General features: G+C 45.5%; 1 protein-coding gene across 4 annotated transcripts in view; it reads right to left on the bottom strand.

The window, feature by feature from the left end:
• The window catches only part of LOC128812452 (calcium-activated potassium channel subunit beta-2), a 139,016-nt gene that overhangs the window by 31,022 nt on the left and 81,940 nt on the right, over positions 1-26,054 (bottom strand). Inside the window, exon 1 of one of the 4 annotated variants that reach the window (XM_053986871.1) lies at positions 20,088-20,835. The exons of the other annotated variants lie outside the window; for them this stretch is intronic. Coding sequence (XP_053842846.1) covers positions 20,088-20,161 — 74 coding nt within the window. The 5' untranslated portion in view covers positions 20,162-20,835. Of the gene's footprint in view, positions 1-20,087; positions 20,836-26,054 lie in introns of those variants that run through there. 4 annotated transcript variants of the gene reach the window in all.

Here is a 26,054-nt window from a genome sequence, read left to right as displayed (position 1 = left end):
GTTTGCTGGTGTAAAGTTCTGGGCTTGCAGCAGGAGTTCTGCTGTCAAACACATTTATGAACTGGGAAGCAGCAGTTTGCATCCTCTCACTCAGTGCAGAGAAAAGTGAAGTTTATTTAATCTGGAAAGCAGAAAGCAGGAGTGGAACAAAAATGACTATTGCTCTGTACCTTTCCAGCTTTCCTTTATGCTCCCAGGAACTTTCTTTTTTTGTCTATCACCACTTCCAAAGCTCTCACTTGCTTCACCACAGCTGGAGCAGCAGTGCTTTTGGCAGCCAGATCCTCCTGAGGCTCTGCTGTCCCAGGCTTGATCTGATGTGACAGAGGATGCTCATTCAGCCCATTGCTGCTGCCAGACCCCCCAGAGGACCCCAAGAGTGGCAGTGGGAGAGGAAGGGCTGACTAGGAGACAGCACACCCAGTTCTGTTCTGCAGAGTTTGATGCACAGAATAATTCCTGTGGGGTATGGGTCACTGAGCAAAGATATCCATGTGTGGGTTCCTATTCCATGTACCCTGCTGTAAATACAAACCAGCTGGCTGAGCTGGAAGGTCAGGCTGGCTCCAGCATGCCCTGACCTCCCTTTCTGCTGTCTTTGAAAGGGCAGCCCCCAAGTGTTAGCTTGGCAGGGCTTGGAAGAGTACCAGCAGTTACAATAAGTAACTGATACTGTTCCCTAAGTGTCTGTATTTTCATTTCTATGGAAAACATTAAGCTGATCTAGGAGCACTTAATTTGGGAGATGCAACTCAATCCCAGCAAAAAGCAGCACTTGGAAGACCACCCGTGGATTTCAGCAGATCAGGTTCCCTGCAGTTAAACTGAATGTCATCACACTGTACTCAGCTGCTGACTCCAGGTTTGCTAATTTGTAAAACAACGTGAAGAAGATGCTGCAGTTGTGAGCAGGGCAGCTGAATTATAGGTACTTAAGCAGCACTGTAGGGATATGAATTCTGTTTATTGCACAAACCTGCCTCTATAATTAATAGAAATTATACCATTCCCTTGCTCTGTTTTCATTAATTCAGACTGATAGCTTCAGAAGACCAGAACAGATTAGGAAACACATTTTGGAAGAACAGGAGAGAACTAGAGGACTTTCTCAGCTTTTCAGCATCACTCCATATCTCCTTCAATGTGTAAGAAGCAAAATTACTAGCAATGCTTTGGGTGTGACAAACCACCTGGCACCATAATGTAGCCTTGTTTTACTTTTCCCTGCTCCTGGGACAAAAGATCCAAACTTCCCTGGCTACCTGTCTAAATTGAACATTATGACATGTACTTTAAACCCTCAAGAAACAGCCACACTCAGTCCAAAACCTTCTTAAAGCCCAACTGCTCTCTAAGACCAGCGCCAGCACATCCCAATAAAAACAGGCTGCAGGGTTTACCTATCAAGCTGCAAATGAACTGAACAGCCCTGGCTCCTTTAATGAGAGTTTTATAGGCCTCCTTCCCCTCTCTTAGGAGGTGTAAACATATCAAGGTTTAACATTATGCTTTATTTATCTCAGTGGTGTAGTGTGTTATTATTCCCACAGAAGCACTGGTGATTCTTTATCATAGTAGAGAGGTGGGCACTGCATGAACCAGAACTGCTGCAGGAGCTGGCTCAGCCATGGCCAGTGACATCTGAAACAGAGCTGGGTTTGGGTGCTGTTCCATTATTTTGGATGCTCTTGGGACTGGAAGAAAAGTGTGTCCAGACATGAGCATGAAAATCAGACAGCTGCACAAAGGGCAGTGGCCGTCCCCTCTCGTGGTAGAAAGCTTTGCCCCCCAAAGCAAAGACACACAGGGATAGGTATGTCCAAGAGGACTTGTTTTCCTCATGATTGGTTGAAAATAGAATTAATCCTAATAGCTTCCTAACATAAAGTACGTAGTGACCGCTGAACTGCTCTGACTAAGGAGGGCCTTTCTTGATGTGACCCTGTGGCCAAATGTAATGCAATTAAATGATTGGATCTGGTTACGTATATTGACATGGTGTCAGTGACAATTTCCATTCTCTCTATTATTTCTATAAATAAAGTCATCTGCCATAATTAGAAAATATGAATGTGCTAAGACCTCCATTAATTCTTCTCCATATTAATCTAAGATCTGGGCAGATGTTTATTAATACCTTGTTTCACCGCGTTCATCAGCTGTTACCAAGAATAGAAAGATTGAGACCTGATCTCATGCTGAAGGTTAAAAAAGAGCAGATCTTGCCAAATCTTGGCTTCTGATTGATATTTTGACAATGCCTTGTTTTTTAATCAAAATATTTTTTAAATTTTGACCCTCTCTCTGTCTTTCTTTCCCTAAGTGCCCTTTGGACCATGTATGAAACTCAGTGGTGTTTCCCATGCTCTGGGGCTTTCTGGTGTGATTTCAGTGGAGCTGAGCTACATCAGCCTGTGGCCTGCCCTCTGCTCCTTCCACCTGGAGCTGGGTGAAAGCAGGTCCAGAACATTCAGTGCTGAGCACCTGCTGATGGGTTCTTGGGGATGGGTGTGAGGAACAGCAGGTATGGGTGGACCTGCACCAAGCTGTGAGGAAGGCTGTGAGCAGCCTGTGGGACCTCTCAGACTCTCCTGGTATCCTGTGCTTGGCAGGTTTCAGAGCTGGTCTTTGTCCCAAGTCATCTCCTGTTGTTGCTTTCCCTGGGTCTTTTGCCAAGAAGCTCCACAATTTAATTATGTTCTCCGTCAAAGAGAGTGTAATTTCCCCTGTTTCTTTTACATATTGTGTGTGGTAACCTGAGGTCACTCCTGATCTTCCTTTTCTTTCCCATTTGCCTGGTGTGTGCTGCCTCTCCCCACTCTGTTCTTTCTCACCATCACAGGGATCTCTTCTCTTGGCTGTCACTGCCCGAGGTTAGTGTCCATCAGGGCACCTCTGCCGACCTCACAGTTTGTACCAGCAGAGTGACTGCCCTGTCACCTCTGCAGGGATGGCAGCTGCTTGGCTTTGTCTGTGTCCATGTGGCTGTACCAAGGAGCTCTGGAGTTCAGCCTGGTGCCAAACTCCTGCTTGCTCGCGTTCCTGGTGTGCTCAGGCTGCCCACAGGGAGAGCAGGCACTTGGTGGCTGAGGTGAGCCAGCCTGGGATGAGACAGTGCTGGTTCACCTCTGATGTTCTCAGCAACAGCGCACAAGATGTTTGTCTGTTCTACCGCACAGGCACAGCAATGGAGCCTCTTTCTTGGTTCAAGGAAAAGTTTAACTCTTTCTGGCAAAACCTGATGAACTTCTCCTGTGGGACTCAGCTTTCCCAGGCTAAACTGTTTTTTTTATTAGCTGGTAATTATTGCAGATTTTGCAAACTCTTAACACTAAAGTGGATGAAATTAAATATAGGTCTTGTGACCTATTTGTTGTGACCACACTGTTTCCTCATTCAAAAAGCAAGCAAAGCAGGGCTGTTCACAACTAGGATTTACTTTATAGGGTAAGATGTAATGCACTGAACTGGGTGAGGCAACACTTGGTCTGAACCTGAGCCAATATTTTTGGCTGGGCCACACCTGAAATGAAACTAGAGCGTGTTGTGGGTTATTCAGGGCTGAGAAGGGCCTTTCTTTACTGCTGTACCCAGCACAGTCCAGTTGTAGCTCCTGTAATTCATAAAGCCTTGAAGAATTTAAATAATTTCAAGATTTCAGGATAAGCATGACCCAAGCCCTACCATACAGTTATCAGCAGGAATCCTGAACTAATGAACTGGATGATATGTACTTTAAAGATTGGGGGCCCATCCCATCCCATCCCATCCCATCCCATCCCATCCCATCCCATCCCATCCCATCCCATCCCATTCCCTGGCAGATTCAGAGACAACCAAAGTAGATGAAAATGGCTCAGCAAAACAGAAACAGGTTTCATGTCAAAACTTCTCTTGAACTCAAAAAAGAATGTGGGTACAAAATTAGACCTTGTTTTGTACAAAGTCATTTTAAGTTCATATATATTAAAGATAATTGAAAAAAAAAATCCAGTGTTGCTTCCACCACTTCCTATCCCTTGTCCATCTCCCCTGCTCTGGATGCTGCTTATCTCTTCTCTTGTCTACCACCTTGAAATTACCATTTTTGCATTCTTTTTCCCTTTCTTGGAATTGAGTTTGAAGAAATGCACATAAAAAGCTATTCTTTGGATCAGCATTTCAATTAGTTTTAAGTCTTACATTTCTATTTCTTAAGTCTGTACTTATTTATTATTTGCATTGAATCTTTGCCTGAGTGTTTGCATGAATTCTGATAACTCTGTGGGGTATTTATCTGTACAAATCAGAAGCTTTTGGGCTGCACTTTCTAGGCAATAAACTGAGAGACTTGCTTTGAACTTGAAAGATTCTGTACTGCATTTACTAATACAGCAAGCTATTACAGATGTATGATCCACAAAATTACTTCGATCCCATGCTAAAGGAAGTAGGTTTTCTACCTGTTCTTCCTGGTCATTTTAATTTAATAAATTGCCAATCTTACACCTCATTTTTTTCATTACAGTCACCTTGAGTTCATCAGGGGAAATAACATTACTGATGTCATGGTGACATTCTTTCCAGAGTTGACAGGTTTGGGTTAATTGCTGGTCCCGGCAGGCCTGAGTGTGTGGATCACCGAAGGGACTAATCTATAGAGAGGATCTAACAGGAATCAATCTCCTACCTCAAAAGAGAAATGCTCCCTTCTCTTAAAATGCAGCAAAACAAACCCCGCTCTAATATGATCTGAATTAAAATCAGGAACAAACTGAGAGTTTGATTTCTATTTGTAATTTGTTCAAGTAAGTCTTTGCACTGTCTCCCTCCAAGCCAATTTTGGGCTAAGTTGAAAAACACAGTTCCACAAAGTCTCTGTGGGAAGGCACCAGGAATGCAGCAAGATAATAGTGCAGCAAGATAAGGGGGATTAAGATTACTTCTGGTCTTTTTTAAGACATAAGAGGTGAAAAAGTTAATGGAACACTCAGCCGAGAGACATTGCTGAGACCTGCAAAAAGTGATAAACCAAGATAGCTGAGTGAAATATCAGTGAGTTTTCCATGTACATTGCAGCCTCCTAAATTCCACATGGATTATGGCATGGAAAGATGCCTGGCAGAAAAGACCTGGCCATACAGGTCAACAACTGGCCAAACAGGAGTCAGAGGTGGCCAAGAAAGCCAGTGGCATCTCACCTGGTGTAGTGTGGCCAGCAGGACCAGGGCAGAGATCGTCACCCTGTGCTCAGCTCTGGTGAGGCCACACGTCGAGTGCTGCGCCCAGTTTTGGGTCCTTCACTACAAGAAAAACATTGAGGGGCTAGAGCATGTCCAGAGAAGGGCAAGGGAAATTGGAAAGGATCTGGAGCAGGAGTCCTGTGAGGAGCAGCTGAGGGAGCTGGGGGTGTTCAGCCAGAAGAAAAGGAGGCTGAAGGATGTGTGTGCAGGGGGCAATTATTGCTTTCTATGACCCGATTAAAGGAGGTTTTAGCAAGGTGAGGGTTGGTCTCTTCTCCCAAGTCACAAGTGAGAATACAAGAGGAAATGGTCACAAATTGTGCCAGGGGAGGTCTAGAATGGCTATTATTAAAAGTTGCTTCACCAAAAGGATGGTCAAGCCCTGGAACAAGCTGCCCATATAAGTGGTTGAATAATCATTCTTGGAAGGGTTTCAAAGAGATGTAGAGGAGTCATGTAGGGACATGGTTTAGTGGTTGACTCAGCAGTGCTGGGTTAGTAGCTGGACTTGATGATTTTTAAGGTCTTTTCCAATCTAAAGGATGTTATTATTCCACATTGAGAATTTGCTTGTATTGTTGTGGAAATTAGATGTTACTTTAATCGCCATGGCGAGTTTGAGTGGATTACTCCATGGAGACAATATCAGCCACTGACAATCCAAATCCAGTGGACACCTGATCCGGCTGGTGTTGAAGCTGATGAAGTATTTTTGTTGTACTTAATGGGCATTGGCCTCAGCCTCAGAAGAGTGCACTTCAGATTGAACTTCTCTGCCTTTGCAGTGATTTTATTAAATTTGCAGAGTTGGTATTAGATTTGCTCAGTGGTATGAGAACATTACTATTCTGTTAAATTACTTTTTCAGTTAATAATATATTCTTTTCTACAAAGATTTTGCTTTCTTAAGTCCTTTCCCCCTCTTTGCCTTCATCTGGTTAAGGAATTCATTCTCTCTTTCTGCCTTGAGCTACTACATGCTGTTATCTGGCAGGGTTAAACAGCTCTTGTCCACTTCTCAAAGGAGTGCTCTGTATGCTAAACTGTATTTTTGTTCCTTGGGCAGGCTGTCCCTTTCTAACTGGTGGAACCAAAGCAAGAAGAGTCTCATGAACTATGAGGAAACCTAAATCAAAGCAGGCTCTTGACCCCAAGTTCTTCCAGGTCAAGGCTCAGTACTAACTTCTGGGAAAGCTCTCCTCATTGCTGAGCTTTTTCTGTCCAACAAAGAGATACACTTTGTGAGCCCATTCCCAATGAAATGGATTTGTGGGATCCAAACTGTATTATATTATTTGTAGTATTTACACCTGTAATACCAGCAGCATGCTAAGGGCTTTGAAGAGATCTCAGAAGACAAACTCCCTGCCTAAAGAGCTTAATATTCATATTTTATTCACAATATAAAAATATACATACTCTGAGTCTGTAAGATACCGGATTAAAAAGGCTTTTCTCCTTAAATTAGCTCACAGAAATCTAACCCCCTGAAGAGAGCGAATGAGGCAGCTGTGGAGGGAAGGGAGCCAGCCCCACTGAGTACAAAGTGTCTCTCAGCTGCCTCATCTGGAGATGCACTTTCAGCCTCAGCTTGGGCTCCTTGCAGACACTTTTGATCCCTGTGAGCCCAGCTGGGATCAGAGGGCCAGGTCCACCGTGGCCCCCTGCATGGTGTTCTTTGCCAGGAGCAAGTCCCAGCCCCGCTCCAGAGTGGGCGAGCCAGGGTGATGTGATGGGATTGGATCTGCCTGTTCAAACTCAGCCCTCCTCAGTGGAACAAAGCCAGATCACTCATCCTTTCACTTGGGAGTCAAGGGTGTACAACACACAGCTTCTCTGTTCTGACTGCTGTGCACAAATCACACTATTCCCAGTATTTTGAAGAAGTACAATTATTTGCTATTTCTATGCACGACGCACCACACTGTCAACATTGAAATGTATTAAATTATTTAAGACCAAAGGAAACCCAAATAATAGCATATGAAGAGATATTTTGGAAAAAGTGGTGTTCCTGCATTAGGTGTCCTTGAAGTCATGGGACTTTTGCCATAATGGACAGCAGTGCAGGGAAATGGAGCAGAGTGCTCAGGAAGGGATTGGTGACCAATATGTTTGTGAGGAGAGGGAGTCAGACCCACCATTACACATTGACAGTTCAGTAGCAAAGTGACAAGAGTTCAGAGGCCGTAAGTTCCAGTCTGTTGCAGAATTTTAATGTGTTTCCACATGAATGATATTCAGTTAGATATTGTAAGCACAGTGCCGGAAAATTAGGATTAGCAAATGACTAAATTAAACTGAAAATTGGGTAAAGAGATTTCGAAGTAAATGTAAATGCTTCAGTCGTAATGGACTTTTCCCTCTAAGGAATGTTTTTTTAAATAGCCTGTTAATTCTTATTGGATTTAAATTTTTTTCCCATTACAGACACTAGAGATTTTGCACAGAAATCTGAGGGGGTTATAGAAGGACTGTAAAAGAACAACAACAGAAAAGATGTAGGTTGAAAGTGATGCAATGACCTCTCTTTTGTGAAATGCTCATCACAGATTCTTGAGAAAATTTCTGGGATTCATTCCTGGACACAACACAGTGACAAAAATACTTAACACAAACTTCACCAACTCACTCCCGGTCCTTAAGAAAATATCTGTTACAAGGCCAAAATCCACATCAGTCTTTGCAGGACTATTTCTGAAACCCAAGTGGGACACAAAGGAAACTGCACACAGACACAGGATGTAAATAACTCTGGGCATTATCTGCAAACAGGGGAACTCACTCAGAGGTGGCAGACAAAGGAGATGGTCCATGCTGGACCCCAGGGTGCACCAACATGCCTGACCATCCTGCCAAATGCACAAAACTGAATCCACATCTGATTAATGGCATTTTGAACAATGCAGGAGTTGGGATGCTCCACAAACCGGCCTCGTGCTGACACCAAAACAGACCAGACAACTCAAATACCCAAAATGGGAAAAGCAAGAAGTGTTAGTGAAAGAAAAGAGTGGGTGGTGCATAGCCCCAGTGATAGTCTCAGTATATTGTTTCTTCCTACGAGGATCTGGAAGATCTGACACTACTCATACTGATTCCCAAGGAATATTGCAAGAGAATTAGAGGTGGGGGAGAGAGATGCAGAGCAGTCTGATAACTTACCATGATAATAGTTACCGAGTCAAAATTACATCCAAGGCTTTCCTCTTCAGTCTGTGAGGTTTGATGATGCTGATTTTATCAGCAAGGTCATTTTAGCACCCAAGCTTAATCCAGAATCTATTCTGATATTTATTTAGGAGATTTGAGTAATCTCTTTAGGAGTATTAACAAGTGCTGGAGTCCTAAAGAGCAATCTTCTCTCAGCCCTTACTGGAACAGAAGGATTTGAGGTCAAAGTTAGGTGAAGGTTTTTTTAAGGCAATCTGGAAGCAAATGGAATTATCTTTAGGGCAAGTCACATTTTGGAGAATAGAGGCATGAAGTTTGCACAGGAGTTTAGGTTGGTTTTGGGTTCAATTTTCTGGCTGCCCTGCATGCAACCCATGACCTGCTGCATGATTCAGCTATTGATAGGAGGGCAGAGGAGCTTGCTCTGAGATTTCCTCTCTGAGCTGTGTGCTACTGCACTCAGTGGCCAAAAACATGTGAAAATTTACTGCCTTTTTCCAATGTCACCATATGCTGCTTGTTGGCTCTTCATGACACAGGGCTGGCCCTGGAGCTCTGTGTTGGGAGGTAACATCTAGCTGAGGGAGTGGATGGGAAAATTCAGTGAAACAAAGTCACTGATGCTCAAATGCCAAGCTGTTAAATCTTCAGAAAGTCTTGGTTCAGAGATCAGTCATTGCTTTTTATAAATAATTAGAAATATAATCAGTGGATATAAAGTCAAATGTTCACTTGAGGGCTTTGGGTTTCATTTTGGAAGGGCCTTTGAGGAATTGTCATTCAATCTTCACACCCAAAGTGTTCTGCTTGTTGCATGGGTATAGCATAAACCATTTCCACATGGTTTCATCTGAGAATATTGCCACAACAATTATTTTACTGTAAAACCAAACAAATCTCCCATTAAACTAATGAGAAGCAGTATTAAAACTCATTCTTCTACTTTTGAGAGATTATTACGTAGAGGTCTAGCAATGTTTTGATGTTTGGGGAAATGGCAGCCCATATGAGCAAATGGAGGCACCTAACAGCATATAGGAAATGTCCCTGGCAAGGTCTATAAAATCAAGGGTAGATGAAGTATGGTAAGTGTTTGCCAAGGTACATTTTCACAAACGACAGTAAGGAACATGGCAAATATTTTAGGGACATTTAGAGGTGGACTTTGGATTTATGGTTGAACTCGATGATCTTAGAAATCTTTTTCAACCTAAATGATTCTGTGAAATATTAAAAGATTTTGTTGATAAATTCAACACACATCTGGCAGAGGGGATGTTGTAGGGGTATGGAGGACCCTTGCCCTTAAGACACCCACTGCATTTGCTGAGATCCACAAGTCAATAACAATCCAGCATCCTCCCTGGTCTGGTGGCTGCTGCAAAACAGCGAGGTGAGCAGAGGTGGGAGAGGAGCACTGCAAGACTGTCCAGCCTGGGGGCTCAGAGGGTTCTAAAATCCCAACTGTAATGCCTATGCAGGTCCTGACATGTCTCCTTTAAAATGAATGATGAGGACTTGCTGCAAGGCAGCCTGCCTGGGGGACACAGATATATATCAAAGTGCCTGAGCAGGTCCCAAATCAGTCAAATGCACACTTGAGTGTCCTGAGTTAAATTTTAGTCCCCAAACCTGCTGTCTAAAGTCACTCAAAGTGAGCTGTCCCAGCTGTCCTGCTGGGGTGGGTGCTCTGGCATGAGCAGCAGTGCTCCTGCAGATGCTCTGACCTCACTGGGCACAAGCCCTGCAGGATTAAATGCTTATCTTGGCACTTGTAAACTTCCATAGTAAGAAGGCTTTAGGAGAAAGCAGCCATATGCCTGAGGAAAGGCATCGTGCAGAGATCAGCCTGCATTGTTTACCAAAGCAGAGGCCAGGAGTCAAGCAAGACAGGACCAGGCAGCCTAAAGCCTTAAACTCTGACTGCCTTCAGGCTCCACAGCAGGAGCTAAGCCCTCACCACTTTTTCACAGTGATTTACATTCACAAAATAAAACCTGCCTGGCTTCTGGTGAGGGTCCTCCAAATGCCCCAACAGGAGGCTGGAGCCAGAAGTCCTGGCACTGAAAATGCCAGGTCCCTGGATGAGGACTCTAGCAGGTGCCAAACTGGCAGCTCCATCTTCCTGGGCGACTGCCAGTGGTACTGTGGAGTTTTCTTTTTCTGACACTTTCAGAACTGTCTGACAGCAAAATGGAGAAATAGGCAGTCCAGCTCCTACAGCCTGTGAAAAGGAAACAAGTCCCTGAGCAGGGGAACAGCAGAGGAAAGAGGAATGTGGCATTTCCAGCTTTCTCAGCGCTGTGTGGTAATGGACCCCCATTCATGAGAAATGACCCCCATTGCTTAAGCCCCTAACCCTTAGATAGTTTCTTCTGTTAGTCTCAGATTAAATATCTAGAAGTCTGGAAATGTAGATGAAATCTGCCTTACAGGAAGGCACGTGGAGTTAAACAAGTCACTTAATGCTCATTTCTTCAGTTCAGTACAGCTTGATGAACTATTTGATTCACCAGAAACTCTGCCAGGTCCCTGAGATTCATTCCTGATCTATTCCAGGGCAATACTGAACAGATATTGCCCAAACTAGGGGACCCATGAGGTTGCTGAAGAAAACCACTGAGATGAGAAATACCAACTGCTGCTGTCTGGCTCAAAGGTTTGACCAGAACTTCAAGAAGGAGCAGAGTAGGGCCTGATTCAGACCTCTGGTGAGCACATCAGAACAGCTTCAGGTAATGCTGAAGACCTATGAGGCTCTGAAAGCTCAAGGAAGCATTTGGATGATTATCCAGATGGAGCCTTAAGTACAAAGATACAATATCTTTTATCATTAACAAAAGCCTTGTAATGGACATCTGTGATACCCACACTTTATGATAGCCTAAAACCACCTGGTCCTATGTCAAACTCATCACCGTTTGCAAGAAACAAAATCAAGATATGAAAAACCTGAAACAAACATACAAAACCAGAAGGTATTTCTTTGGTGGCTTCTCAGAGACAGAGTGCACAAGAGTGCACAAAATTTACAGGTGAGAGTGTATGAAATGGTCATGTGTGTCATATCCTTGCACCAGCACCTTCCTGTATGTCAGCACACCCAACTGGTTTGGTAAAGGTTAATAACCATTCCTTTCTTCTTTTGCAATCACTGTGACCACAAATTGGAAGGCTGGCCACCCAGAAATGTTGGTGTTGAGTAATTCAGATTTTGTGAGGGGATTCAGTATCATGTGAGGGGAACTACAAAGCAGTGTTATTCAAAGTGTTATGACATCAAGACATTTTTGGCATGATGTACCCTAACGCTGACAGGACCTGTAAAACTGTGTGGAAAAAAAGAGTTTTATTTTTCTCGTGTGTTTGAAGAGTTAGATACAATTGGTAATATAGAGCATGTGACTACTAATGAGAGTATTAATATAGATTTGCTAGAGCTTTTTATTATGAACCACTGCTAATAATCTTTATTTTCACATGTGAGTGGAAGCACATGATAAAGGCATCCCTTAGGAAGTTTGTGCATTTACTCTCCAGCCATGACTCACTCCTTACTCGGAGAAGCAAAGCCCAAGTGACCCTGCTGGGGTGAGCACAGAGCCACCACAGAGGAAGTTTCCTTAGCAACAGGAAAATATCCAAAGGCTCTTCCACCTCCTGCTTGCTGTTCCTTGAAGTTGTTCTAAGTGAATGGATGCTAAACCTCATACCTGAATTTCAGAGGTAGAATCAATGTATCACAAAGCAAATCCTTTTGCTTGCATGCAAGTTAGCTGTAGCTATCACCCTCCTGAATTCAGGCTTAATAAGGAAAATAACATGAATTTTTTTAATCTATTCTCTCCAAACACTGCCTGGGCTCATAAACAAATAGCAGAAACAGCTCCTGCATCCTCAGCTGACACTGATTATCATCAGGGATCTGTTGAAGTTAATGAAACCACGGCAATTCAGAGCAATCAGCCCAGCATGAGCTCTGTGCTTGTGGGTTCCAGGTGCCCATGATCAAGGCTGATGATGAGCAGAGGGGGACAGAGGGGGTCTTGGGGGTTTGTTTAGTGTTGTTTCTTTGTGGGATATTTTGAAGAAATTTTGAGGTTTTTTGGGTTTATTTTAAGAGGTGTTGGACCAAAGAATGGGGAGCTGCAAGCAAGTGGAAAATTGTTCTTTGTGTTCCAAGGCACTGTGTACAGTAGTCTGATGTATTTCCTATTTATATGTACGTTGTTTCTTAAAATATTTTTACTCCCTGTATTGCACCTCTGTGGGGTGAAATGTGTATATTATATTGCAACAAGATGCCACTTTTTGTGTTCACTGCAATCTATGCTAAAGTTCAATAAGGCTCAGTGTGTGTGCTTCCCTCCCTGTTGTAGGCATGCAGTCATGGAAAAAGAGTGCAGAAATGAGTGTATTGATTTATGCCTATCACTGTCTGACAGGAGCAGATGGGGGTCTGGGAGTTTCAGTTTAGCTGATGGACTGTACTAAACCTGACCTGGTTCTGGTGCTGTTACATGTGAGATACCTTTGATGCAGCTAAGTCACTTTTGAAGTATTGCAGAAGGTGAAGCAGAGCCAGCTTTGTAGGCAATAACAACAGAATGAGATTATTTAGGCTAAAGTGAGTCAATATTTGGAAAATTCCACTGTTAATAATCAGACCTTGCCTGAGGGAAGCTGATTGATGCTGCCTGTACCAGATGGTTTGCAGCATGAGACTGAGCCCGAGTGCTCCTGTGAACACCCCTGATGGGGAAGCTTGGGGGAAAACATGAGGGTGCAGCCAGAAGATACATGTGGGCACCAAGTCACCTCACTGGGAAAAGCACAGTCAGGGGTTTCAGTTAAAGGTGGAGGAAGAAAAAGCACTTTTGGGAAAGATATAAAATTACACAGATTTGAGCTCTGGCAGGGCATTTGAGCTCTTGTCTGTGGTCACAGTGGTGACCCTGTCCCCAGCTGGTGTCAAACATGAGGGTGCCTGACCTGCTTTTCCAGGCCTGTGAGCTCCTGCTGGCATCAGAAACACGAGGCCTTGGCTGTGCTATGCTGACATCTGTCCTATAAAATTGGCAGCAATAATGAATGATAGCCCATATTTCTGTAATATCTTCTTCCTCAGGACACCTAACAACATGCCATTGATAATGCTTTTTAAGGGCTGGATTTTGGCCAGGTCCTTGAAGAAGCAATAGCTTGGCCGTGGTCCCACAAAAGGGAGCTCCAGTCTGTAATGCTTCTGATCAGGGACAAGGGACTTGCTTTCCCTTCTCCCAGCTGACTGCCTCCCCTGAACAAACAACCTTTCCTCACAGCACAGGCACGCCTGACTAGAGGGTATTTAGTAGTTCTAATTGCCAGGCCTGAGTACCTGGCTGTTCTTGGCCTGGTGCTCAAGCTCTGAAGGCACTGCCTCCAGCTGAACCAGTGCACGCGCTCTAACGGGCGATTTCGGGTGGGAGCAGCTGTCTGTGGTGTCAGACAGTAGATCTAATGACATGCCACTGGGCTGTTCTGGGTTAGGCTGCAGCAATAACTCATTAAATATAATTCTGAGGGAGCCAATTTTGGGGAGTGTTGGAGTGATCACAAACAACTGAGGCATAAACAAGTGTTCTTTCCATCCTTAGTCTGTAGTGCAGCTCAGGGCTTCTCTGGTTATTTGTGGACAGAATTTATTGATGATTATTGTATTCCTGGGCATGAACTGAAATTTCAGCCTCCAAGTTTATGGCCATTAACCATGGTGAGAACAAGTGAGCCATTTGTCTCACATGATGGGTTTGCCTGTGGAAGCTGCAGATGTTTTGACTGACTTATGAGCGTGGCTGGGTGCTCGTGTCAGGTGAAAACAGAAAAACCAAAAATGCTCAGTCTGGAATGGGTGTCTGTGTGTGTGGCACGATGGTCCCTCCTGCAGATACTGGGCTGGGAGCAGTGCTGTGGCTTCCTGGTGCCCTGATGAAATGTACTGCTTCTGCACTGAGTGTGGTTGTAAAGATAAAGAGAAGGTGGGTTAAACTCATCCAGTGCTTTACAGTGAATCCTGGTAGAGCCTTTCTGCTCAAACTTCTGTCTTGCCTTCCCTGACCACTCTGACACCAGCAATTTGCTGGTCTGTTTGAGTCACCAGCATAAAAGGAAATGCTGTGATTTGTACCCCAGGAGCAAGGATGGGGAGCCTTCAAGCACCTTATGTGCATGCAAAGGATTCTGATGCATCCGGCGCTGTGACTGCTCTAAAGACCACTTCAGATCCTCGAGTGTGAGCTGAGTGGAGTTTGAACAAGCTGTGTGCTTATGCAATTAAGACCAAGCTGTGCTGCTTCTTGAGCACTTACAGCACTTGATAGGGGTACACAGAGCTCAGGCACTGCTGTGTGGGCATCTCTTTAAACCCCACATGGAGGGAAATTGGCCCCTGTGCTGCAGGAAGGAGGCTGTGGGTTTCTGTCTCCGGCTGTGCAACCACAAGCTCAGATTCTGAGCAGCGACTGCACTTTTCATCAGCACCTGTGCTTGTTTTGCTCATGGTGTTTCTTGTTTTTATGGATCAGGAGTCTGCAATCAATTTCAAAAATACCAACAGTACAGTTTGAGCCCATGACATCAGGAGTGGATGTGTACTTTCAAGAAAGCACTGAAGAAAAAAAACACTTTAAAAGCAGTATTAATTCTATAAATGCTGTAGAGGATAGACACGGCAAGGCACTGTTTTTTCACTGAGTGAAACAGAATAATGAGGAATCAAAACTTCTATATCCTGTTCCATATTTTTCATTAACTTCTATTTGGAGGCAAACAAGTGCCTTCCTTCCCTTCTTCTGCCTCCTATAGGAAAGGCAGAGCTGCAGCTGGGAACAGAACTGTCTTGTGGCTTTAAGACTTTGTGATAATGGAAAGCCCTGATGAATGCTCCTATGAAGATATAAAATGATTCATCTATAGGCATCTGAGAACACTTATGATTTAGCTTTTGGTCTTGTATCTGTTATTTTACTTATGGGGCTGTTAATAATCTCGTACTGCACATCAGGCCGTATCTTAATGATTAAAAAATGATTAAAAAGTGTCTGTTCTATCTGTAACTGGTGAGAAATGCAATTATTTTTAGTAGTTCAATGCCTGTACCGGTCAGATGTGGTATTAAATGGTTTTAATAATTTGGCTGGAGGGATTTTTTGAGGTGCTGGAAGCACCTCATCAGAAACATAGATATAAGAATGTCGTGGCAGCTCTGGAGCTGGTGTGGGGGCAATGTGGGAGGGCAGGAGGCCATGGGATGGAGAGCAGAGGGATGGGAAGAGAGTGAGAATGAGGCAATTTGTAGTGTCAGATGTAGTGCCTTAGCTGGAGGACAGCTGGGGAGGTAAAATAAGGCCTGGGTGGGAAATCTAATAGAGATGACAGAGCTGGGGGACACAGAAGGATGGACATGTGCTGAGTGGGAAATGAGGGCTGGAGATGAGGCGAGGGGGGAAAGCTCTCTTCCTTCCTCACTAAGACCTTGTGCTGACAGGAAATCCCAGGAATGACCTCTGCCTCCTAAAGCTGGCCTGCTTTAGGCTCTCCTGGAGGGGAGCCTGCACTGCTGAGACCCATCAGGTGATCTGGCAGTGCTGGAGTGCTTCCCAACAGGCTGAAATGTCCAATGCTCCTCTGAAATGTCCAGGGCTCCTCAAAATCTCACAGCTTCTTCACTCAGAGAATTGTGTCATTACCAAGGATCAGACTTCAGTTTTAAGCAGAATAAACCCAACTGTAAGCATGTGGGTGGGACATGGATGGGCTTAAACATTTCTGAGGTTTTTCACTTGTGCTTCCCTCATATGGGATGCATTTCATCTCCCTGCCAGCCTTTACACATCAACAACAGAGTTAAGAATTAAAGAATAAAAAATGGACAGTTTACCAAGTTTGTTGTATTTCTAGTGTGGAGGGCTACTCTTCAGCTCAAACCCAGTACAGAAGCTAATTGCTTCTGTAAATTCCAGGGGGGGAATCTTTGAAAGCTCCAATTAAGGCAATTTAAAATCTCCATTGATATTAGGAAGAAAATGACTGCTGCTGGACACATACCAGTTAGCCAGACCAGCTTACCAACTGAGGGGTACAACTGACCTGTTGTAGAAATGGGCAAGGCTCTGCTGAACAAGTTGTAATTAAACTGACTGAAATATAGAAATTTGGCCTCTTATCCCTCCTGCACACTCCAACAGTGCAGCTGGGAGATGATGGTTGAGCAGTAAGGGGCAGGTATGTGCCTGTGCTGTGCTAAGTGAAGCCAACTTGATCTGGATGCATCCAGCAAGGAATATCAATGTGCCTGAAGCACAAGGGTTACCAGCATCTGTGGGGCTGCCTCAGAAGTGCAGATCTTCAGTTCTGCACTGGGCAAGTTTTACATAAACAGCATTTAAGTAATTTTCTGCCTAATTTCTGGTGAAACATTTAATGAACTTATACTGCCTCACACTTTTTGTTAACAACCAAATATTTCACCTGACAGTGTTTGTCTGCACACACAGAAGTGAGTCCCTGGTCACATGGGAGCCAGAGGCAGCTTTGCCACCGGTTCAACTGGCACTAAAGCTGTTCCTGTAAAAGTGCATTTCTACGGTTGCACTGCAATACCTCTGCTCTAGACCTCTAGTTAAATGCATGTTAAAGTCTAGGATCAATCTGCCTGGCAGTAAGTTAATGGTCCATGGTGTAGCTACTGCTGTGATGCCTCTTTTCCATTAAGAGAGAGGCAGTGTTGCTCTAAGTGGCTCGTGTGCCCGGAATAATGGTGCTTGTGGCTCACACCTGCGTGGGGAGGATGCTTGTTGCATTTAAACTAGATGGCATGAGCCAAAAGGATTGTTCAGCCCAAGAGGCACTGCCGAGCTGCAGTGCTCCAAAGGGATACTCTTGTGGGAGTGGGAACTCCTGGCATGTCCCCTCCAAGCATTATTTCAGGAGGCTCATGCAGACCCCTCTGCTGACTGGGTTTTGCTGCCTCTGCCTGCCCTTCACCTGCAGGGTGCTGCAAGCATCAGTTCTTCTGTTTGCAGCCCCTGAACAAGCATACAAAAAGCCAGGAGAATTCTTTGCTATCCCTGCCCTATGTTGGCACAACATCTTGAATCTGGCTCAGGGTACACTGACCTACCAAATGATCCTGGAGTACAAAGGGGAGAGATGTTGGTCTGTTCTGGATACATGCAAGCTCCAGTCTGCTGGGCTGCCTCTGGAATTTTGGGTAGTAACCTGAAAGGCACTGGACCTGGAAGGTTCAGTGCTTGGTATTGGGCTCTCCCAGCAGTCTGCACCTGGCATGCAAAGCAGCACAGAGAAGGGGTGACTTCTCTAGCTGCTTTAAAAGCAAAAGTAGAAAGGGAAATAAAAAACAATTACCAGCTTTGAAGGTGGGAAGGGTGGTGAGGCCTTTTGCTTTCCTTTCCCATGGCTGTGCTCCTTGTCTCTCTTGGGGCCCATGTTGTAAATCCTATGCTCCCATCTGAAGAGCACTGCCTGCAGGCTCCCTCCAGAGCCCGTTGATGCAATCTGGGTCATTCATAAAAGGTTGTCAGGAATGATCCTGCACCTTCTTACTGTGCCAGCACAGAGCTTTGCCTTCCAGACCATGGGAGGTGCTGGGCTGGTCCTGAGTCCTGCTCCTAAACCTGGCTGAGTCAACCCACTGCAGCCTTGGGGCTCCTGGGGTGATGGCTGTGGTCGGCAATGCTGGGACACCATGCTGGGGGCACAGGGTGAATACCTTGTGGCATCTTTCTGCCCACTTTTTTTGGGTGGTGAGGATCCAGTGACTGGGGCTGGCGCAGGGCATCCCTGTGAGGCAAAACCCACCTGCCCTGCCAAGGGGCTGCTGGAGAATAAGAAGATTTCTAGTGGGGCAGTGAAGGCCTCCTAGGGAAAGACGGGATTTCCTCCAGTGGGACTGAGTAGATGATGACAGAGAGCTAATCTGTATGGCTGTTTCATAAGTTTCCCCAGTGCCTGGACTCTGTGCTCAGCAACAGACACTCTGTGCTGAGAATAACTGATTGCCCAGAAACACCATGTAAGAATGTGTGGAGGTCTGGAGCAAGCTCTGCCTCTCAGTCTCTTTGTATTTTAGTGTTACCTAACAAAATCTCTCTTCATTCCCACACCAGGTTAGTAGGAGGGACCAAATGTGCTGTCAAGCACCACTGCTTGGTGGAAACCACCCTTCACCTGGCAGTTTACATTCCTTGTGAATCCCCACCTCTTTCCTTGACCTTATTCACCACAAACAGGCAAATGTTTGTTGTGACAAACCTAACTCCAAAGCAACTGTTCAGACCACTGTCCATCTCCTGCTCATTTACTGCAGTCAGAATTCACAAGCAAAGGCAGAATGCAGGTACTGCTCCAGCCCAGGGATCACACCACAAGGGGCTTTGCTACTGCTGGTCCCTGAGCTCAGACCAACTGCACTGTGCAGCAAAAATCGCAAGCCAGCAACATCCAAGGCTTTCCAGATTATATCATTACAAAGTGCAAGTGAAGATTTAAGTTCCCATCTGGACACTTGTTCTATCCAGCTTCAATTTTTTATCCAAATTATTTAAATGCTCACTGACTTAGTTTTTCTGTTCATAAATCCCTCACCTGCCTGTTTGCTATTCTTGGATTAAAATCACCGTGTACAATACAGTTCCTGTTCCAGCAGCTTCTGCTGCTTGTACACATTTGGACAAACAAACTCTGAATGCATTCTGAGGAATATGGATATTCCCAATCAGCCCAGGGCTGGAGTACTGGCACTGCTGTGGTGAAGCACAATGCTTGGAAGCTGGGGAGAGTGTGAAAGTTTGTGCTCTGTCAATGGGAAGTTTGTGTGCAGTTACAGCTCCCTCAGCATTTTCTGTTTTAAATGCAAACATATACATGACTTCAAGTCCACCCTAAAATAAATAAAGATCATAAATATGAAGTCAAATAAGACCCAATCCCCTAATAAGTGCATTAAAGCTGGCAGCCTGTTTTAATTTGTTACTCCTACATCTTTAGTTTGCCTGACACAGCTGGGGAGCGCTGCCAGTGAATGCTGTGTGAACTCCTGTGTGTGAAGTTGGAGGGGAATGGACAGTGAGTTCCCCCCTGGCTGTGAGCCACAGCCTGAAATTTCCTGACAGCCTTTCTTTGTGGTTCTGAGAGCAGCTTGCTGTCAGGGAGTGTTTCTTGTGTCCCTTCCCTACCCCATATGCTGTTTTCAGTCTCTATTGCAGCATTCTGGAGTATTTTGCTTTCCAAATGTGGTCCACAGGGTACACTAATAAGTTGAAACATCACAATATACATCAGTTAGACATTGCTGTAAGCCTCTAGCTCCAGCCCACAAATGCTACCAACAGCGAATTCATTCCTCAGATGAGCAAGTGTAATTTATAACTCAAAGCAGCACTTGAAACTGTTTAACTAATAAAATGTCCTTCACTCGACTCCTCAGTTAAAGCCTGGCTGGTGCCAGCCCCTTGTCAGATGCAACCACTCTAGGAAATCCTTTTTCCAGTGTGCACCTAGCAGTCAAACCTGAATGTGCTCTAATACATGCTTTACTCTCCACTCCCCAGTACTTCCCTAAGTTCTTCCACCAACCCCATCCCAAATGCCTTGGCCCATGCAGCAGCTTCCCCCCATAAGGTTCAGGTTTACCTGAGCAGCAGTGGAGCAGCAGTGCCTAAAATGGAGATTTCAATGGGATGCGACAGGGAGATTTTCCCTCTCATCTACGAACTTCTGTAGTTGCCACCTTTGGGAAAACAGCCTATCTACCAGCAGAAGGCTTCCAAATATCGTGTCTCTCAATGTGTCCAAGTATTTCTTGCTGCTTTCACAGTTCCCAGGAAGTTTTAATTACTTTTGGTTTTTAAATAGAGGCAAAGCACCAGAATTCAGCAACTACACAGAAACAAGCTGTCAGAAGGAAGTGGGTGTGAAGACCCTCTGAATAAAGTCAAACCAAAAAAAGCTGAGCTTTCTCTCTCCAAACTTTATTTCACGAAGCTCCTTGTTCTCCCCACATTTACAAAAACTCTTCTTGAAATCCGCTCTGCCTGCGCATCCTTGGCTGCTGTGACTCCACTGGGGCATGATGGCCATTTCCATGAGGGCAGGATGCTCCGTGTGGAGTAGGTGCCTTCTCTGTCATTTGGCAAAGCTCATCCCTCTCACCTGCTCCTTGGAAGAAAGCTGCAGGAGTCAGGCAGGAAAACGAGATCAGGGCTGGGGCAGTCCCAATATTGTGCTGAGCCCGTGGCCAGGCAGCACCTCGCTGGCCGTGCACCCTCTGCTTCCCGAAATGTCAGGGCTGTGCGGGAGCAGGCGTGCGGCTCCTTCTCCAGCGCTCGCTTGTCCCTGCGTACCCCTGCCTGTGCTGCTGTGAAATCAGGGGCTTCCCAGCCTTTCCCTCAGTCACCTCCATCGGACCACTTTGTCCTTGGGGTGGTGTTTGCTTTTCTGAGTCAAGAACGTGCTGGAGAGGCGCTCCTGCTCGTCTCCGGCTGCTCACTGATTTCCCATGCTGAGCTCTTGTTGTTTGCTTCTGTGGCAAAAAGAAAAGCGGCTTTTGCTGGCAAGGTCCACAGTTAGTTGTGAGAGGATCTTTTTTCCCCCTGTTTAAAATGTAAGGTCTCACAAATTAAGAAGCTACAGCCTGTCTAGGTCTTATACCAGTCAGTCTCTGATTCATCAGAGAATCTCCTTGGTAACTAGCAGTTCCTCTCTGATGATTTGCTACTAAAAAGCTCTCCCAATTTAAAGATAAAACACAGTGAAAGCAGAAAGAGGAGCTACACTATATAGATACCTTATACAGAAACATATGCCTTGTGTGCATGCAGCCATACTGGATATTTTCTGATGTGTGTGGGAAGCAGCCTCTCTGTGAGACAGCATGGTATCACCCTACGGATGGCAAATGTGCCCCAACTGCCTCATCTCTGCTAGAAATCCTTTTTGCTGCTCCAGGGTCAGTAACCCCATCTGCAGGGTAAACAATCCCCCAGGAGAAGATGAGGTTGGCATTTAACAAGGGGCTCAGCAGTTCATGCTTTAATAAGCCAGATTTCTGCCTTGCGTGGGACTGATTGCCAAGTACAAAGATTCAGAGACGGGGAGACTTTCTGCAGGAGGTGTGCCTGGTGTGTTTGATGCTGCCTGGTTGCCCTCTGGCTCTGGTAACGAGCCCCTGCTGCCTGGCCCCCTCCTCACACACAGCCAAGTGCTGCCTGTGCTCTGGTGCTTGTTCAAGCTGCAGGGAAGGTGCTCACTGAAGATTTTTTTCCCTAGGAATCAGTATTGCTGGAAAAGTTGGTCCAAGGTGAGGCTAAGAACACTCTGTGTTTGAAATAGTGAGTAACTGTGCCCAGAAAGTCAGTGTAAGTGAAGGATGCCAGAGGCCAGGAAGCTCTGTGGAGAGATTTGCCTGGGGCTCCTCAGGGATGAGGGAATGGTTTTGGACTGGAGGTCACTGCTCATGTTGTGCATGTCTGGTGCACCTAGAGCCAGAAAGCTCCAACTCTCTGTGCACGCTGTGTCTGTGCCAGCAGGACTGTCCTGCTCTGTGTGGGGCTTTCTGTGATACTGAGCCCACCAGCGTAGTGATGGGGACATCAAATTCTAAATGAGTGCAACCAAGCTGCTTCCAATTCCTTTTCCCAGATAAATCAGGAATTAATATCACTTCCAGACTTCTCCTGCAACACCCTTCCAGCAACCCTTGGCAGAAGTGAGCAGAGGATGAAGAGCAAGGCAGGTTCACAAGGCAGACACTGGGCAACCCACATCCTTCTCTGTATTTCCTCACTTGCCTTATGTTCCATGGCACTAATTCCTCTGAATCATCACAACAAACAACAGCAAAGCACCAGATCCATGAGATGTTTTTCCATTCCTGCAAGAGGGTTTTGAGCTCACTGGGAAAGCTTGCCCAGCCCTGGGAAGCACCAGCAGCTGGAGTGTGGTTCTTCCAGGCAGTAAGGAGACCATACTCCATGGATGTCAGCAATTTGGGACCAAATCTGTGTTCCCATTAGTTGGTGTGGCACCTCTAATATCTGAGCAGGAGAGTTCCAGCATCATGTGCTCTGCCTGGGGAGGCCTGATCCAGCCCTGCTTAGATTCAAACCTGTGGTTTCAGGTCTTTAATTTTAGCAGGGAAAAGCTTGAGTGTAAATGTGCTGCCCGTACCAGCAAAGCCAAAAGTGCTTAGACCTACATTTATCAAGGAATATGAGTGACAATAAACTGGTTCTGATAAATGAGGGCTGATATATTCAAGCCCATTTTTGATGCAATTGAACATGTCAGGAACACGACCTCATTCTGGTTAAGGGATGAGTTTTCAGATAATCAAAGTTCTGATAAGCAAGGCCTGACTTCCACCTCAGTCAGGAGAAAAAGGGGAGATTGATGCTCATCCTTCCCCTTCCTGCTCTCCTGCTGCCACTATGGGTGCTGAGGCTTGGCATGGGCAGGTGAGACCCTGCTGCGTGGGGTCAGGGGCTGCTGTTTCAGGCTTGAAGGGAAATTACAAGGGGAAGCCTCTCCTCCACCTCTCTCCTGCCTTTAAATTTCCTTCCTGAAACTTGAAAGCCTTTGCTGCTACCAGATCTTCGAGTCTGTGCCTCTTGGTGGGAGGGAAGCAGAGGGAGCCCCTGATGGGAGGGATGCCTGCAGGCATGTTCTGGCTGGACATCTCCAGGATCCCCTCATGGAGGGAAGGATGGAGAGAGGTCAGGTCCAGTAGCACTGCCACTCAGCACCACTCTGTCACCAGAAGCCACCAGACTGGGAAAAGCAGGACCACTTGTGTTTTGCCCGGGGGTAGCAGGAGCTCATTTCCCCTGGGGCAGCCTCAGAGCAGAGCCTGGGTGCCATGCCCACCCCCCAGCTCTTCTGGAGCAGGAGATGCTCCCTCAAAGCCTGTCCTGACCTGTGGAGGCAGCGAGCAGACCTGAAGCAGATCTGACTGTTCACCTTTGCTGAACCTCTGGAGCGGCCAGATCTCAATTTTTATGTGATATGTTTTAATCACAGTGTTGTGACTTGGACCATGTCATGGGGAGAAGTGGAAAAGCATCAAAACCTGCTTGTTCCTCACCCCCCACCTGGTGCCTGCATCCTTCCACTGGTTCCCCTGCAGACAGCTTCTCCTCAGCTGGGCTATTGCCCACCCTCTGTGGGTTTGGCTACAAACTGATATTTATAGATATAAAAACAGAGCTTTTGTACAGTGTTTTTGCTCTTCCTATCTCCTCTGCAATGTGTCTCTATTTTGGGAAGTGGCACAAAGGTGTCTGCAGCTATTTATAGCAGGGGAAGGTGCACAATGCCTTCAGCCTGGGTGGGCACTGACCCTGGCTGAGGGTGGTGTGGGGTCCCTGCCACCAGAGAAGATGGTGGATTTTTTCTGCTTTTCTGTGTCTCTTATTTCAATTGTTGGCCTAATGCTAAATAAGATATGAACTTAAAGGGCTGTAAATGGCATTTAAAAAAAAAAAAAGAAAAGAAAACGTGCAAAGCCTTGGCAAGTATTTTTTATGAATTGAATCTCTTGAGATGAAAGCTTCATTACTGTGAAACAATGAACCTGCTACACTTTTAGTAGTACAAATGGGCTTCATTTATATTAGGAAGATACAAGCTTATTATTTTTAGTTTGTTCCTGTAGAACCAGGAATATTTAATGTGATAATCAATGTAATTGAGGAACTGAAAGAACAGAAAATTGCAGCACTCTCAGAAGTGATAATGACTACAACTGCAGCACGGCCAAAAGGTCTGGGACATGGGTACAGGAGTGGTTAAAACAGACTCCTATCCCAAGTGTGGATGATCCATGATCCCTTGTTGTGCTGGGATCTGTGGGAGGACAGTGCAGCCCTTGTAACCTGGTGGGGTGTACCCAGTCCTGAGCACACAGCAGGAAGCTCAGAGCTGGGGGATGCACTTGGGATGGCTCTTCTGGAAGGACAAAGGGAGAAGGAGATTTTGCTTTTGTCCCCAAACCTGAGGATTTGGGAGAGGAAGTTTCCCCTCCTGGGATCTCGGGGGGAAGAACATTTGGGAGCAAGCCTGACTGCAGAATTTGGCACCTATGCTTGAGCAGGTCTTTGCTGGGGATTTACAAGGCGGATAGGTCACAATTTGGCCAGTTTGGCTTTGCTTTCTTTCTTTTTTTTCTCCCCAGAAATAGCAAAAGGCACACATTTGAGACCAAAAATCTACTGTCAAATTCCCAGCTCCTCTTCCTAAGTAGGAGGTTGCTAAAGATTTTCAATTAAATGTTTCAGAGCTCTTAGCACAGAGAAAACACAGCATTTCCTCTCCAGGCTACTGCTCACAAACTGTGATGCTGTTTTGTGAAAACTTTACTCCAGAAACTCGGCAGCAGGCACCCACCACACAACTTCAGCCCAAATTCTATGAAAAGAACAAGCAGCAAACTCATAGGAGAATCCACCACCAACAGGTTGGTCACCTATAGCCCAGCACCATGGAGATCCTACTCCAGCTTTGAGGAGCTGCTGATTCCATGTACCAAATCCAGCCTTTCCTGCACCTTCAGGCAATTTCACTCCTCATTTCATTCCCTCCCTGATGCAGCTGGGGCTTTTTTGTGATTTACTGTGTAAGCTAGTCCATAGAAGAGGTGGAGGGGAGAAAGGCAGATTATTGTGTCTGCCCTGGCACCTGTCCCTAGAGCAAGGAGGCTGTGTGGGGCAGCTGGGCTCCATTGTGGGCTGCTGGGCATCAGCCTGGGTGGTGATGGGTGAGGAGAAATGCGTGGAACCCAGGGCAGACTGAATATATTTCAGATGCAGCCTCTGAAGCTGCTAAAATGCAGAGCAGGTCTGAAAGAAACAGCTTGCAAAGGTGCAGTCAGGTTTGTTTTCAGCCTTCTCCATTTTAATTTGTTTCACTTTGAGGAGGGACATTTTCTATGTTAGAAAAGTTGCCTTGTTCTAGTGGTCTCTAATAAATCACGGCTGTAGACACGTTGGTGCCCTCTGGAAATGCTGCTGGAGCTCTTTTCCCATGCCAGGACAGGCTCCCAGCTGGCAGCATTGGAGCTGGTGCCCAGCCTTGCCCATAGTGCAGGGCTTCCCCCCTCTGCCAGTCTTGAACAGATAAGCACAGAGAAACAAGGTTTGTCCATTAAATGAACTCACTTTAGTGCCTGCATGAGTTAGGTTTAAGCCTATTGCAATCAGAGTGTATTTTGAGGGAAATGACTGAAGGCAGAGCTGAAAGTGCAGCCGTGGTGATGCATGGGCTGTGGTGTTCATGCTCATAATGCAATTGCTTACATTACAAAGCAATTATCAGAGTTTAAAATTCCAATAGCATTTAGAAAGGCATATATGCTCGGGGGTTTTCCATTTGCAGAGATGTTTCTTTTATTGTACCTACTTGCCTAGTAACTTCACCGTTTTAAACACATCAAAGTGTTTTAGAAATCTATTTGTGATCTTTGTTGAAAAACAAAGGCAATCCTTCCAAATCCACACAGAATACTTGCTCCGTCGCAAGTGGCTCCTAAAGCCCAGTTTAGATTTTGTGAGGTTTAATGAGGTAAAACCCCTGTACAGTGTTTCCTGCTCCCTTTGGTAAATTTTG

The sequence above is a fragment of the Vidua macroura genome, chromosome 10 (assembly GCF_024509145.1).
Source record: "Vidua macroura isolate BioBank_ID:100142 chromosome 10, ASM2450914v1, whole genome shotgun sequence".
NCBI lineage: Eukaryota > Metazoa > Chordata > Aves > Passeriformes > Viduidae > Vidua > Vidua macroura.
Note: the sequence above shows the minus strand (reverse complement) of the source record. Positions and strands in the feature narration are given on the sequence as shown.